This window comes from Zosterops lateralis (genome assembly GCF_965231275.1).
Source record: "Zosterops lateralis genome assembly, chromosome: 1".
Lineage (NCBI taxonomy): Eukaryota > Metazoa > Chordata > Aves > Passeriformes > Zosteropidae > Zosterops > Zosterops lateralis.
The window spans coordinates 42,674,174-42,689,827 of NC_139762.1; the positions used below are offsets into that span (position 1 = coordinate 42,674,174).

At 35.8% G+C, this 15,654-nt stretch overlaps 1 protein-coding gene across 1 annotated transcript in view; it reads left to right on the forward strand.

The window, feature by feature from the left end:
- STT3B (STT3 oligosaccharyltransferase complex catalytic subunit B) overlaps positions 1-15,654 on the forward strand; it is a 50,730-nt gene that overhangs the window by 12,727 nt on the left and 22,349 nt on the right. Inside the window, exons 2-4 of the mRNA XM_083858361.1 lie at positions 9,229-9,337; positions 11,044-11,331; positions 13,025-13,090. Of these exons, the coding sequence (XP_083714487.1) occupies positions 9,229-9,337; positions 11,044-11,331; positions 13,025-13,090 (463 nt within the window). The remainder of the gene's footprint in view (positions 1-9,228; positions 9,338-11,043; positions 11,332-13,024; positions 13,091-15,654) is intronic.

The window sequence follows — 15,654 nt, forward strand, 5'->3', positions numbered from 1 at the left end:
AATTTGCATGTGTAATTTACTACAAGGCGTCCTAGAGTTGGGAATACTTTTGTTTTTACCCTTATGCCTTTGCACTTCAGGCTTTATTCATGCATTTTTCTTTTCAGCTTTATTTGTTTTGTGCATAATTAGATCTGTCTCTAGGTTCCTGTAAACCCTGTGTGTATTGTTTGGTTTGTTCTGCAGGCAGTTCTATCTATATACATACATACCCACAGGTGAAAATTGTCTGATTGGTTCTGCAGTCCTCCAGAATGCAGTGTTTGTGTCTATTTATGCTGGGTTACTGAAGGGTTAAGCAGAATTTGACCAGACATACTACATTAGATAAAATTAGGTCTTTAACCTGATGCTAATCACAGGACAGAAATTCTTCAAGTTAGACTGTATCTGTTCTGCTGTGATGATACTTTGTATTATCCACTCTGAAACAATTTTTATTTTCTCAGCAGTTTTGTATTAAATATTCAGTAAGTCAATATGGCAACAGATGGAGTTCAACAGGTGCACTATGAGAGATCCAGATTCTTAGACTAAACATGATCTACCTACAGAGAAACCTATAGAAAGAAACTGCAGTCAGAGAATTCAGCCAAAGGAGACCGACCTAGATGCAGGAGGAAGAATAGCAGATGCATTAAGAAATGTACTGAAGAGCAAATATGTAAGGATTTTTGGATTAAAAGCTACCTTATTTTAACTTGCTAAACTGACTTAGATGTGCAGCCACAACACTGTAGATACTTTTAATTCCTGTGAGCTAAAGAACCTTACGTTGCCATAATTTGTATAGAGTGGTTTGATATCTAATGTCTGATTCTGGCTGGATTTACTCATTTGATGTTACAAAGAAGTTCAAGTAACAGACTCTTGACTATTGAGGGCTGTAGAAAATAATTTCTGCTAAAGCTCTTCTACAGTGCTATAACTGTTTAAATGTTCTGCCAGAAATAAAATTGTCACTGCTTAAATATCATTTGTGATGTGAGGGATCTGGAGCCTTTCGAAGGGTCCTATTTACTTTTTACCATGTCTTATATTTTACAGGGTGGAAGCAGTCGGCCAGGCCATCTTGCATCCAAGACTGTTTTCTTAAATTTCACTTAATGGGAAGTGAAGTTGGTTCAAATGCGTTTTGGGTATAGCTGGTACTTTCTCAATTGCCACAGCCTTGTAGCATATAGGTGATTTTATTATGTAAGAGAGATGAAGGCTATGCCACATACTTCTAAGTAGTTAAAATACAATTAAAGTACCTGCAATGAATTTCCTTTGCTTTACTCTGTATTTCAGACTATTACGAAAGTTAATATTCACTTCTGCACACATAGATTCTGTAGATCTTGCTACAAAATAGCAGGTATTTTTGGGATCAGTTTAATAGGGCTCCACTGTAGTTATTTATGTGTTACAGGTTGCTTTTATGTACTAGGAGATGGTGAAAAAAGTGGCTTGGGAGCTAGCTGTCCTCTGTTCCTTGTTACTTCTTATGAAGTAGTCATGTTCACCTTGCTGAGTTTTAGTGCCAGATTTTTCACAGAAAGGATATTTTACTCCTAAAATATATTGTTCAGCTAATAGCCTTTTAATTTATTCCTGCCAAGCAGATGCTTATGTATCAACCTTTAACTTAGAAGACCTTGGAGTTAAGCTGCCTCTATCATGTTTAAAACAAGTACAGCACAAATCTGATCTGGAAAAACACTCTCTTGAACATAGTCTTGAATTTGGTGCAAAGCCTTCAGAGTCGCAGCAGACAAGGCTTGTTGTGCCACAGAGTGGTCCAAGAGCACTCAGAAAGAAACAAACATAGCACTATTGGGGTTTTTTGAGTTTGTGGTACTTAATGCTGTTTTGAGGAGAGAACTGATGCCTCTCAAGAAGCTGATGCTGTCAAAAGGTACTGAACCAACTTTGTCATCAGTTTGGATGCCAGTTGTAGTGTGGTATCTGAGGTAAAGTGTACATCCATAAAAAAAGAAAACAAGCATTCAATTTTTGCCTGTAAAAATTTCAAATTACTCTGTTTCCATCTTGTCTTTGAAACCTCTTGGGGATTTTGACTGTCCCAAGAAAAATGCCATCATCACTTTCTTCTTAGGTCTAAAATGTTGTTACATGTTATGGATGGCAGAATTCACTGCGAAGTATGCCTTTTAATATTGATAAAACCGATGCTTTTTGTAATAATTTGCCTTGAGATATGGAATAGTTCAAAAGCATGACAGAGAAAAAGTAATAAAAAAATCTAATAGGCATCAGGGGAAGTGTCTGAAGTTGTAGACAGATATACGCCCACTACAGTGGTGATGGGAAGCATATCGTGATTTCAGATGGTGGTATATTGTGTGAAAAATACAAATTGTGATCATGGAGTGCTCTCAAAAGCTCACAGTTTCTTAGCAAAAATACTGGAGGTGCCCTGGGTTCTCTGAAGAAGCTGAGTGACTGTATGCTCCTTGTAGAATTTTATATTATTAAGCTACTGGCAGCATACAGTTCCTGATTTTAGCACTTGCTAAGCGTAACATCTTATTGCAGGCAGGGAAAATACCATGCCAAGTAGTGGCAGTAGGAAGACTGTAATCCTTCTTAAACACATTGGGGAAATTCTGATATTCTTAATGGTAATTCTTAATGGTTATTCTGTAAACGTTCTGGTATTCTTCAGGATTTCCATTGAGCTTAGTTGAATGTTGGGCCTGAAAAAAAAGGTGCCCTGCTGATTGTGTCATCCACTTTTTTTTCTGCCTTGGCTTTCTCCTGGTTTACCTTCAAGGATTATTCTAAAGATATTACAAAAAGAAGTTTTGTTTCTCAGCTGGATTCCAGGAACAGAAATTTCTTCCTCCTTTGACTCAAAATTTCCATCGTTTTTGAAGTTAGATGGCCACATCACTGCAAAATTTCCTGCCATTTTGTTATATCTTTTGTTATATCTTATTTGTACTAATCTTAGTATAACGAGGGAGCCTTTGCCACCTTTTTCTGAGTGGGTGGGTTTGTCCAGAGTTGTGAAATCTGAAATCAGAAGCAGGTCCATGACCAACTTTGAACCTGATGGAACTCAGAATGGCAGTACTGCTGCCAATTCTTTTGTCAAAGGCTTGTGATGGGCAGTCAGCTTGAAGGACATATATTTCTCTTTTCAAATGGCCCTACTTGCATCAAAGCCCCTACAGATCACTTGAGCCTCTCGAAATGTAAGGCCATCTCAGGAGCTGTCACAAATACTTGATATTATTTCAGAATGCTAAGAGTAATCACATATCCAGATATTTTGATATAAAAATGTAAAGACCAAACAATCAAAAATTGCATACTTAACCCCCTAAACCCATCAGAATTTGGATGATATTAAATTCTGTATCAGTCAAAGCTTCTGTTTTTTCTCTCTGGTGGACTTGTCTTAATAATCATCTTTCAGTCAAGTTTAGCAAGAGCTGTGCAAACCTGTTTTGTGTCCCTTGGGAAAGATGGGGTAGAGTTCATCTGCTCGTGACTCCCTGGGTGGTTGCTGTCTGGTGAGGTAAGCTTGAGTGTTGAAAGTGGTAACAGCTTCCACACAAAACCATGTGGATGTGTATCCAGAGAAATTCCAGAAAAAAAGATTTGTGGTCACATAAGGACTAAAATACGTATAAATGCGCTAATTAAGGACAAATCTGATAGTGTATGTATTAGCCTTAGTACCTAATATCATCATTCCACTGACATGAATTTGAGTTTAAAAGAAAATAATGTGAGATTTTTCTGAAATAAAATTGCCTGTTTCTTCTTCCATTTTGCAGAGTTATGTCAGTTTTGGGTCAGGTAAACGGAGGACCACCCTTTATAGAGGTAGAGCTTGATGTATGTTTCCTTCAGTCTTACTGTGAGGCCTAACACCTTAGGTTTGGGTTGTGGGCACTAGGAAAGGCTCTTTTGCATGTTATACTTTCACTTGTAGGTATTGCTGCTCCAGAATTCTAATCTTGATTATTTGAAAATGGCTTAAATGTCCATACATACTTACCAAGGTTATAAATGCAACATAAGTCAAAATTTTCCTGATGAGAAAGGCTTCTGTAGTGCCTTGAATTCATTATGTGATTGATGGGTGCTACACTTCCATTTTAAAAACCTTATGCAGAGCTCATTGTGTTAATTGCTCATTTCCAGATAGAGGGCTCAGAATGAGACTTGCAAGATATTATGCTTGTAGTATAGTCTGTGGGCAAGCTGGTGTTTTAAAATGTAGCTTGGAATACTGTATATATATTTCTTTGTTTCAATGGAAGTTACTGAAGTTTCTCATTAGATTTTCCATAAAGTATGGCTGAATATATTCTTCCTTTGGATGCAAAGAATATGTCAGGTATGGAGTAAATCTGCAACTATCTTTTTCAAGAATCTCGACTTGCCATCTCTAATTAGATTCCGTATGGCCGAATTGATGCTGTAATCTACATTTGCATTAAAAAGTGACTCCTAGAATTACTCAGATAGCTTGCAATGTTCACAGTTTGTTTCTTGTCATTTTTCTGAGTTTGCAGATGTGAAAATTTTGTGCATCTGCAGCTGAAGACTTTTAGAGCACAGAAGCCTTTATAATTGAAGGCTTAGAAAATTTTCAACAGATTCTGCTTGTAAGGAGATTACGTATTCTCAGATGGCTGTAAAATGCTGGATAAAAAGTCTAGATGATGGGGCAGTAATAGCATGAAATTGATTGGAGTTTAGACAGTCACCATTCCCACAAGAAGCAACACACTGATCTTGTACTCTCTTGGAATGGAGGGGTCAAATGAATTCCATTGCTGTTAGTGTAATTTGCCTTAAGTGTTGTTAAGATCTGGATGAAGTAACTGCACTGCTGTACATGTGCTATTCTTTTCTATATGTTCTTATTTCTCAGTAGGCTGAATTTTATTTTAATACTCACCTTAAATAGTACTTTGTCAAGGAAATACTAAACCTAGGAACGTCAAAGACATCTCTTTATAAATATAGCAGTAATTGTCGCTGTGAAGTGCTGGAGAATTCTGTAGCTCCTGGATAGAGAGTGATTGCTGTGACTAGCATTAAGTAATCATCCTACAGTATTGCCTTGTGTCATCAAAAAGGCAGTTCATAGCAAGAAATAAAAATCAAACCTAAGCATGAGCAGATAGTTAAGATTAAGTATTAACCGTGCATAATATGTAAGTGAAAACTTCACAGGCTTTGCTTTGCAAGTTGCCTAGTTAAGCTTTCTAAATTAATGTTGCTACTAAAAAAAAAGATTATGCCTCTGTTTCAGTTATTTTGCTGTGGCTGTTTATACTCTGTTCCATGTTAAAATATATGAAATAGGAACAGTATTTTTATTAACTTATCTCCAGTTGTCTACTGAGCCAGCTGTAATGTAGGCATCTCCAACAGTGCCACAAAATTAATGGTACCATACACAGAGCACTTAGGTGATCATTGGCACATTCCCCCCTAAAACTACAATACCAGCCTAATTTGGTGGTTGGGACTTTGAATTCTGAAATGTACAAAGGCTTAGGATTGTTTATTCCTTTAAAGCTTAGCTTGGAGAAGGAAATAGTTCAAACTACAGACATGACAGAAAGAGGCAAGGAGAACAGCAGAACATCACTTTTCCTCCTAGAACGTCAACTAAAATAAGTCAGCGCTTCCTGGTGTCAGGCCCTTAGCTGAATATTAGCAAGTGTGTATCTTCTTCACAGCATGGACTGAGAACTTGAATATTTAACTCAGTTTTTCTAGCTGAGTATTTAATTAACATGTGCTTCACATAATTTTGTTCTTTATTCTTCTTGGGTCTGTTTCAAATCAACTTGCCTCAAGGAGGTGAGGGAGGATGAGAGGGAATCTTGGGAAATGGCTATTCTACTTCCATACCTCAAGATCAGATGGATGTGAGGGTTCAGAGTGGCAGAAAAGGGATCCTGTCCTTCACTCTGGTTCTGTCACACCATGCTGCATACTGTCTAGTCAGTGCAACCAGCAGTGTACTTCAGCTCCAGTCTCCTTGGATAAGATGGAGTAGGTAACAAGGAATGCTGGATAAAACCCCTCAATATCACCTCTTCTTGCTGCTGCTGCAAGTGGAAGAACTGGGGCAGGCAGTGACCCCCAAACCTGACATGCAATCCCTACTTAGCACTGGCTGTTCTTGCCTCCATTCTGATTCCTTGCTCAGCTCCAGCTCCTGAATCTCCCAGATGCAGGTCTAGGTAAAGGTGGCAGTTTTTCTAATATTTTCCAGGGCTATTTTACACCCCTGTGAAACCTATAGATAGTTGCAGTATTGTGATAGCATTGCAGTAGAAATACAATACCGCTGTGCTGCATTTTAAGCACAGTTTGAAAAATACCAAGATGGTAAGAAGGTGTGACTGGTTTATGATGCCTTCTGTTAGCAGTGCTCTCCATTCTAGCTTAAAGGGAAACAGTTTCACAAGGTTCAGGCTTGTCCCTAAAGGAGAAAAGTGCAGTGAAGGGCCAAGTGGTATCAGAACATAATACTGGCATCATCATAGGATTGCCAAACTATACTTTTGTCTGGTGCACTGCCCATTGCTGCTGGTTTGTCCATGCCTGAAGCTGGCTTTGATATGCAACATCACAGCAACCTTTTCCTGACGTGTGCATATGTTCATGTTGACATTTAACTTATTTTTGCTTGCAGGTAACCTAGTGGGAGGTGAAGTGGGGACTTTTTAAAGTCAAAGTGAGGTGCCTAATTAAGCTTCTAAATGTTTTTGTTGTTGTTTTTCTGTCTAGAAGGTTGTTTCTTATTCTCACTTACAGGTCTCCTCACAGTGAAAAAGAAATGTACCTATAGTATTGCCAGTAATTTCTGCTGTAAAGACATGCCCAACTGTCACAGCATGCTTTCATTTGTGGCAAAAGAATCACTTTTTGAAAGAAGGGCTAATAGATTTGTGTTTGTCTAAGAGTATTTTAGGATGGAAGATTAAATTATTACGTCTGAAGTGGTAGAAGTAAAATGATGTTACGTTGCATTTCAATTTTGAGTGGTAATTCATTCCTATTAAAGACTTAATGGGATGCTGCCAAAGCTCAAGACAATTGTTCGCATCCTTCTGAAGTCAGTTAGGAAGCTTTGCTATTTGGAAACATGAGGAGAATGTCAATATGTATTCTTCTTGCCTATTTCATTTGTTTAACTAATCTTTTGATGCTGCAAAAGTAAACATTAGTCATACTTTTGTAGCCTCTGTGAGTTTGAGTCATGATTTAAAAATCCAGAAGTAATCTGCGCTAGTAAACATCTTTCTTGTTCCCTTTTTAAAGTTCTAGGATAAGAATATTGGCTGGGTTTTCGGTGTTTTCAGTTCAGTCTGTAGCTGGATGCATTCTCTGTGTCCTGTGCAATACGAAACTCCTGATTTATTACATACCATACTTCAGGCACTTGGCACTAAACACATTAACAACAGAACTTGCTATACTAAGATAAGAGGGTAATTTTACAGGTACAGCATTTCAGAAATCACATTAGAGTTGACAGTTCAGTACTGGAGAATTAATTAATATTTAGAAATCTAATCAAATGGGAATAGTTGTAGGCTTATTAGAAACCAATGTCACATTGCTGTTTGAATCAAAGATTTCTAGGTCAGAATGACTGATGTTCGTGTGAATTTTCTTATATAAACATGACTAATGACTTTTAAAAGGCCACGGTTTTATCAGTTAATGTATCCTGTATAACTGCTTATTTAACAGATGTAAGAGAGTGTTCCTGAAGGTACATCACTCTTTATTATCAACTTATTTTTAATATTATATGACTGACGCTGTGATAGTTCAGACACTTGAAACATGCAAATTTGCTGACATCTGAACCTGAATTTCAGTTCTTTTTGTTCTTCTACTGTGTAGATGAAGAAATCTGCTCATGACCTCAATGTGGCTTTATTTCAGATACTTCTTGTACTGATTAAACAATTAGGAACTTGATGAGGTTTGGAGTCTTAAATAACCTTAGCTTTATTCTGTGGAAATGAATTGGTTCAAAGTAAACCTGTGATATTTTGGGAATCCTAGATATGCAAAAGAACTCGATTTAGTTTAAAATTTTTTGTTAGGAGGGATATATATTTCTGATATTAGGGGATACTTCCACAAAATGGATAAAAAGAAACACACACAAGCTTTTCTCAGCTTGAGTTCTAGCAGTGTCTTTGCAAGTCCTTTGTGGTGGTTTGCCCATCTAACCTTTTCCATTTAGTCATGTGAACTTCTACTTAACTAATGAATAAAATCTTTAATACTTCTTTAACTAATGAATTCGCATCTACTAGAAGGGTTGGCTTTGTGAATATTGCTTGTTTTAGAAGTTGTGTTCACCCAGGACTTTCTCTACCTAAACTTTCTGTACAAAGCTTCACATTCTCGATATCTGTAGCCTTTTTAGTTTGGCCTTTGAATGAATGATCATGAAAGAGTTGCTGGTTTAGGATAACATGCACTGTGGTGCTTCTTGCAGCCTGATACCTAATTTCAAGAACTAAGGGATGTTTTAATAGTTTAAAAGTTCTTTTATCAGATGTTTGAGATTTTTTGTGCCAGGAAGGTGGAAGATGAATGCCTTAATAGCGGTGTGTTGGTGTTTTTTAATGGTTTATATACAAAGTAGAAGACTGAACTGAAGGTGTGCATGACAGACCTTTTGTCATACAAGAAATCCTCTGCAGCAGAGAATTTATAAACTTTGAAAATGAAACTTCATCTGCAGAGTTTCTACATTGTGTAAATTCTTACTGATTGAAAGAAGGCCATTAGTTTGATAGTGTGAACAAACAGACTGATTCCTGTTGCCTGTTATTGAATGAGTCACCTGTCAGTTTTACATGAAGTAGGGCAGCAGCAAATGTAGCACATAGCTATCTTGTCTCAGAACAGGAGTCTTGCATTGACTGCATGTGATAGACTATATTTGAAAATGAGTCGTTTTAGAAAGGAATAAAAAATGATTACCAGAGTGTTTCTCAGAGTGAAAGAAAACCTTTCAATGTTTACACACAAAAACTCACCAAAAACTGTCATCTGTGGTACATGCACTGGCTGTAGAAGTGAAGAAAGTACAGTTGTTAGTTGCTGAGAACCTAGAAATTCACTGTAGATTTAGAGAGGACCATTGTACTTACATAGTAAATGAGATGTTAAAGTTCTTGATTTTTCTCTTATCCTTCTTCTCTTTCTTTCTAGGTTTAACTATAGATCAACACATCATCTTGCATCTCATGGGTTTTATGAATTTTTAAATTGGTTTGATGAAAGAGCATGGTATCCACTAGGAAGAATAGTAGGTGGAACTGTAAGTATTGTATTAAATTAATAAAATTTATAAAAATACATTTAATAAGTATAAAATAACTAAAGATTACTTTTCAGGAAGTTTTTTGAACTTTCAATACAAATTTGATGTTGATAAAAGGAGAATCTTAATAAAACATGCTTTTAATTGTCAAATCACTGCAGAGGGAATACTGAGGTGGCTTTAATTTTTAGCTGCAGAAACTGAGTAAGTTAACATGCCTTAGTCTTTATCCAGTAGCACATCGTGACCAAGAAATACAGAACTTCTTACATATGAAATTCTAATAGTAACAAATAAGGGTATTATGACTCCTGCAATTCTGGTATATGAAATCAAAAAAGGAAAAACATTAAAAAAATTTAAATTATTACCTAAATCTCTTAAGGTACAAATTTTAGTCCAATGATGTATGCTGAGTAGACTTCATGTATATATGGGAAAAAATTAGGATTTGACTGGGAGAAGACCTTGTGAAATTAAATCAGTGTGGCACCTGTATGAAGCATCAGGACCAGTTAAGATTGGTATCAATGCAAATTACAAGACAGGAAGGGTGTACAAAACAGTTATCAAATCAAAGTACAAATATTCATTGAAATAGCTTTTGCAACACTAAAGTAATGCAGCCATGTGTTTCTTAATGTCTGAAAATTCATCAAAACTTCTTAAGTATATACCACTTAAAGGCGTTTACAAGTTTTTTGTAGCAGTTAGATCATCATTTTTTTAGTGTCTTAGAGATACTGGACACTTTATGCAACATGTAAGTGCGTGTTTTCCATACCTGTCTTATACAAAATAAAACCTCTTAGGAAAAAGAATTGAAATATATGCAGGGGAATGTTTAGTTATCTGTTAATTCAATTTAGTACAATGCCCTTCTTAATTTTTTTAAGAAACTAAGGCTGGTGAAGTACATATTAACTTCTCTAGGATGTATGGATTTTTCTAATGTTGATAAATGTGGAAGGGTAAAATTCCTATTAAGAATATTCTAAAGTTCTCCAATATTCTATGGTGGATTCAATAGATTTATATAAGTCTATGCTACCTTTCCTGGGGCACATCTTAATTCAATTTTACAGGACTTTGTTTTAATCTTCATATCCAAAGATGTCTACAGATATCTAGCAAAAATATAGTACTCAATTGACTGACCTTCAACTTCAAAAAATTAAATCTTGTTGAAGCACATTTTCTTTCCCCATTGTTACCAAGAAGTGAAAGAATAGCATGGTATATTTTAAAGGAAAATGGATATGACTGGGAAATTTTGGGTTTGTTCTTGATGGCTTAGGGGTTTGGGTTTTTTTTCCCTTAAAACTGGTAGCTGACTCGAAATTCTCTTGCCGATTTTGATTTCTGCTTCCATACCTTAATGACAAATTCTTTTCATTATATGATAAATGTCAAGCAAGATGGGATATTATCTGTATGCTGCTCATTCATTTATGAAGTAGATTATATGTTATTGTTAGCATTTGGATTAAATTAAAAGAGCCTAGGGTATTCAGTTGTGTTGATTAATCAAAACATGGTTAAAGTAGTACTAAAATAATTCTGTTAGCTTATGCTAATACTCACTGCTTATATCAGCTTAAAAATTATTGTTTCATTGCAAGTGCTATGTAAACAAACCTACCATGATAGTTTTCTGTAATAACCTAGTGTTTTGGTTTGTTTTGGTTTTTATCTCCGTCTAGGTATACCCAGGGCTGATGGTGACGGCAGGCCTTATACATTGGATTTTAAATATGCTTAATGTGACAGTCCATATAAGAGATGTATGTGTGTTTCTAGCACCAGTTTTCAGCGGCCTTACAGCTATTTCTACTTTCCTGCTCACCAGAGAACTGTGGAACCAGGGAGCAGGGCTTTTAGCTGCCTGTTTTATCGCCATAGTTCCAGGTTACATATCCCGATCAGTAGCAGGATCGTTTGACAATGAAGGCATAGCTATTTTTGCACTGCAGTTCACATACTATTTATGGGTAAGTAGTTGCTGAGTCTTTTGCTTTGGGAAAGTTTTTTGGTTCCTCCTCCAACCAAATGACTGATTTTCTTAGAATCCATTGAATTCTTATTTTCCTCCCTCTCATCCCTCTTCCCCTTGGCTCTTGATTAGGCAAGTACTGAGAAGTCACATGGTCCGAGCCACTCCATAATCATGCTCTTCAGTTTGCTCTGTAAAAGCACAGTTTCACTGAAGTATGTGTGTCCTGTAGTAATAAAAATGATCATGAGTCTATACATTTAAAGCAAACATAGGGGTTGTTTGTTTTTAGGTTTGGAGGTATTAGTATTGTCTGCATCAAATGTTTAGCCTCCTTATATAGCTGGTGAAAAGCAGTAGACTCTGAATAGAAGTGCTTTCAATTGTCTTCTGGAAAGACTTTTGACTATGTGGAGGGTCTGGGCTTTGAGTTAAGTATCCAAATTAAATAGTCAAAGCTGTCTCAAGTCAGATATTAGTGTTTCTTGTGTGCTTTAAAAAAAATAGTCTTATGTCTTTTAATTTGCCTGCTTGCTAAAGCAGCATGTCTGTCTCTCCTTAATCTATGTCGAATTTCATCTGTAAGGTAGTTTTGCAGGGAGGCATTTAGGGAAGCTGGAGTTTTTCTGGACGGTTGAACCTACTTTGGAAATAACAAAAATAGCATAACTGTATTGTTAATTCAGCACAGCCACTGTAGGCTACTGTCTCTTGTGTATTCTGGATTGCCTGTACTTTTCGTTTAGAGTGCCTCCATGTAAGTACATGGTCACTACAATTTTCTCCATAATTTTGCCAAGAGTTCTGGTTTCCATAAACAGATGCATATTCTCAAATGTTTTAGCTTTAGAATATTTCAAACTTAGGATATAGTTGGTAGGAATATAATGGAAGAGAATTGAATTTTTTGAAGATTAAGTGACTGGGGTTTCTTAAATGCAGGTTTTTTTAAATCTTGTTTTAGAATAAGCTGCAGCTGGAAAGGTGTGCTGTGTTCGAAAACAGTAATAGAATCAACCGTTGTTGTCACTTTAGAGTAGCTAAGATATGATAGCAGTTACCTGTTCTCATGGAATTCATATTTAAGTAAACTGCAGAGTGCAATAATGTCTGCATGAACTCTTGTAGAATGAAACACTTTTTATAGGCAACTTTCTAGCTTTTTCAATGTCTGTTCTTCATTCCTGTTCTCTCTCACCACAGTCACCCCCAACAGTTTCAGACAAATTCATATTCCTGGGGCAGTTTCCGGATCCTGCTAAATCTTTAGTAGTGTCTGAATGCTCTTGTTAACCTTAAGTGAGTTTTTTGAAATTACAGAATAGCTCATTTGTCAATAATGGCAGAGTAGGGTTGGATGTCAGATGAATTAAGGCATGGATGGTCTTCGCTTAGAATTATAAAGTGCTCTAACATCTTAGAGAAAGTAGCACAGAGCCATTGCAACTACCTTTCTACATCAGTTCATAAGGCACGGAGTTGGATTGTATGCTTTTGCTAGAGAAATAGACCTAACCTCATTTTGTGTGTGAAAGAGTTGCATTTGTGTTACGATTTTATGGACGTCAGTTGAGAAGCATAAAATATAACTTGATGTGGGCTAAAGAAGTTTGCTTTACAATTGCTTTGGAATGAAACTTCAGAGTATTGTCCAGGATTTCTCATCCATAAATACTTGGTTATTTTTCCAGGTGAAGTCTGTGAAAACTGGGTCAGTCTTTTGGACAATCTGCTGCTGTCTATCCTACTTTTACATGGTAAGGCTTCTGTATATGTATAACAGCTAAAATATTTGAGTAACTTACATAATCCATATGTTGACAAAAGAGAGAAGAAAGATATTTTCATCTTTGTTGGAGCCATAATAGAAAATTGTTGCTTTATATTGATATTAAAACCTTAAATATATAACTAAGCAACATAATATGTAAAGGTAAAGTATTTAAATCAACATGATTAAAGTAATTTTTGAAAAAAAAATTGAAATACAATAACTTTATTTACAAATTTTATTGTGAATAATAGGTGCTTTGATTTGGTTGGATTTTTATTTGGGTACAGGTAAATTTATGTGTCTATGTGTCATTATTATAATGCAATAATAATCAGAATATTTAGAAAGTAAGGACGAAGTTACATTTTTATGATTTTGAAAGCTATTTCTATGTGTATTATTATACCATAAAGTAAAGTTTACCACCAGAACTGATGAATGACTTCAATGTCATAACAAATGATCATAAATGCCCTTTTCATTCTTGATCTATGCAAATGGAGGCTATTGCAGAGATTTTCCTAAGGGCTCACAGAGGGGGAAAACAGTAGTAAAAATGAGGAGATAAAACCAATAGAAAAATGAAGGGAATTGGTTTCACCCTCTTCCATGTTCTGAAACCTTAGACTTGAAGAATTCTCCTGTTTGAATCAAGCATGTTTTTTTTTCCCTAACTGATACTTTGTGTGGCTGTATGAACAATAAATTCTCCTCCCAGTAGCCAGTGGTGGGGCAGCCAGGCTAATTGCTTGCTGACAGTTAAGACTGAGGTCTCAAATACTGCTTTTCTACCATCAGGTAACTAGGTTTGCAACAACAAGGAACTTCTGGATTGGTTTATGTGCCTTAAAGTCAAGGTTAATTCAAAGATTGTCTGGATGCTGTCTAGTTTTCCTCTAGCTTTAATGTCCATTTGGTTTCCTGGGAGACTTCTGCAGTTAATATAGGAAATAATAGCCTTGTGTTTGTCACCAAAGAGGCTAAGATAGCTATTTCTTGTTAAGAGTACATTTATTTCATTCAGTTTCTCCTCCTTTTTGCCACATTGCTTAATAGAGAGCCACTTCTTTATACACAGCATTGCTGTTTATATAGCATTATAGTGAAAAGGTCCTACAGGTTTGGTACATGTTTTAAGTGCAGTACAAAAGCTACAAGAAAGTTTTTTAATTGTTATATTTATATAGCATAGTATTTTTTTTATATAGTGCCAATTTTATTGGAAAGATTCTCTAAAGGTGCCTTCATAAACATACAGATAACAAATACAATACTTTCACAATTTTACTGCTAAAAAATCACACAGTAACAGGTTCTTACTATCTTGGTGTGTGGGATTGTATGTGAGAGTATGTGATTGTGTGTGCATGGTATCAGAACTTAAGAACCTCTATGTGTGATTCTCTGTGTGTGAATGTCATCATGACAATCAATCCTTGAATGTAAATGGGATGCTGTTATTTTCCTTTCAAGTTCTCTCCGTTCACAAAAGGTTCAGATTCATCTGTAGTTTAGCTTCAAATCTCAGTGATAGAATTTTATTCCTTCTATCTACTTCATCCCACACAGGTGATGGCTTTCCGTACACTGTATTTCCCTTTTGGAAAGAATTTTGTGGAGTTGCCCTTCTAGATATTTTTCTTGAGTAAATTTTTAGGACAAAGCATAATTGTACTATTTGTTACATTGTAATAATTTGTTTCTCTCTGATGGAATTAGTAATTTTCAGTGTAAGTTGGAAGCTAAATCAAATCACAGTTTTGAGGTAGTAAGAGTCAGTCCATGAATGGGAAGTTTGGAGAACAGCTTGAAAGGCAAATAGATATTGCATGAACTGACAAATCTTTCCTGTTAATTAAATCTCTTAATATATACCTAACTCACTGTGGTAATTTGACTCATAGCCTTGCATTGCATTCAGTATAGAAAAGGATGTTTTCTCCTTGGATTTATATTTTTAGCCTTTATTTTACTTCATCAGCTTCTGCTGCACATGGCTTTTCATGGCCAGGAGATAAAATAAAAGAAAGCTTTACACTGAAGCAAACCTGTAGGAGTAATAGCATGTCTTCACTTTTTTTGCCAATCTGTGAGGATGCCTCATTTATGTTTGAAAAGTTCCAACATGCATCTTCAAGTATAATTTTCAGTGCTTTGATTTGAGTTTGTATTTTGATAATTAGGAATGCAGGGCCCTGGTCCATGCAAACTGTGACCTCCTTCATTCAAACCTTTCCCTGAACTTGGCAGTGTTCTATTTTCATGTTTGACCTCTATTCTATCTTACCTGTCTTCATACAGTGTTTTCATCCATTAAATAAACTTACCTGTGTAAACCATGATACTTCATACAAGTGAATAGCCAATACAATTTTATTAAATTGAAATGAGTTACTAGAAAACTTAGATTATTTTATTGTATTTGTTTCACATTGTCTGAATTGCTCACCATAAATTTTGGAATGCTGGGGTTTGTAGTATTAGTGTCAAAAGACAGTAATACTTGGGCTCATGGGTTTTTTTAGAATCTGTTCTATAGAACATAGT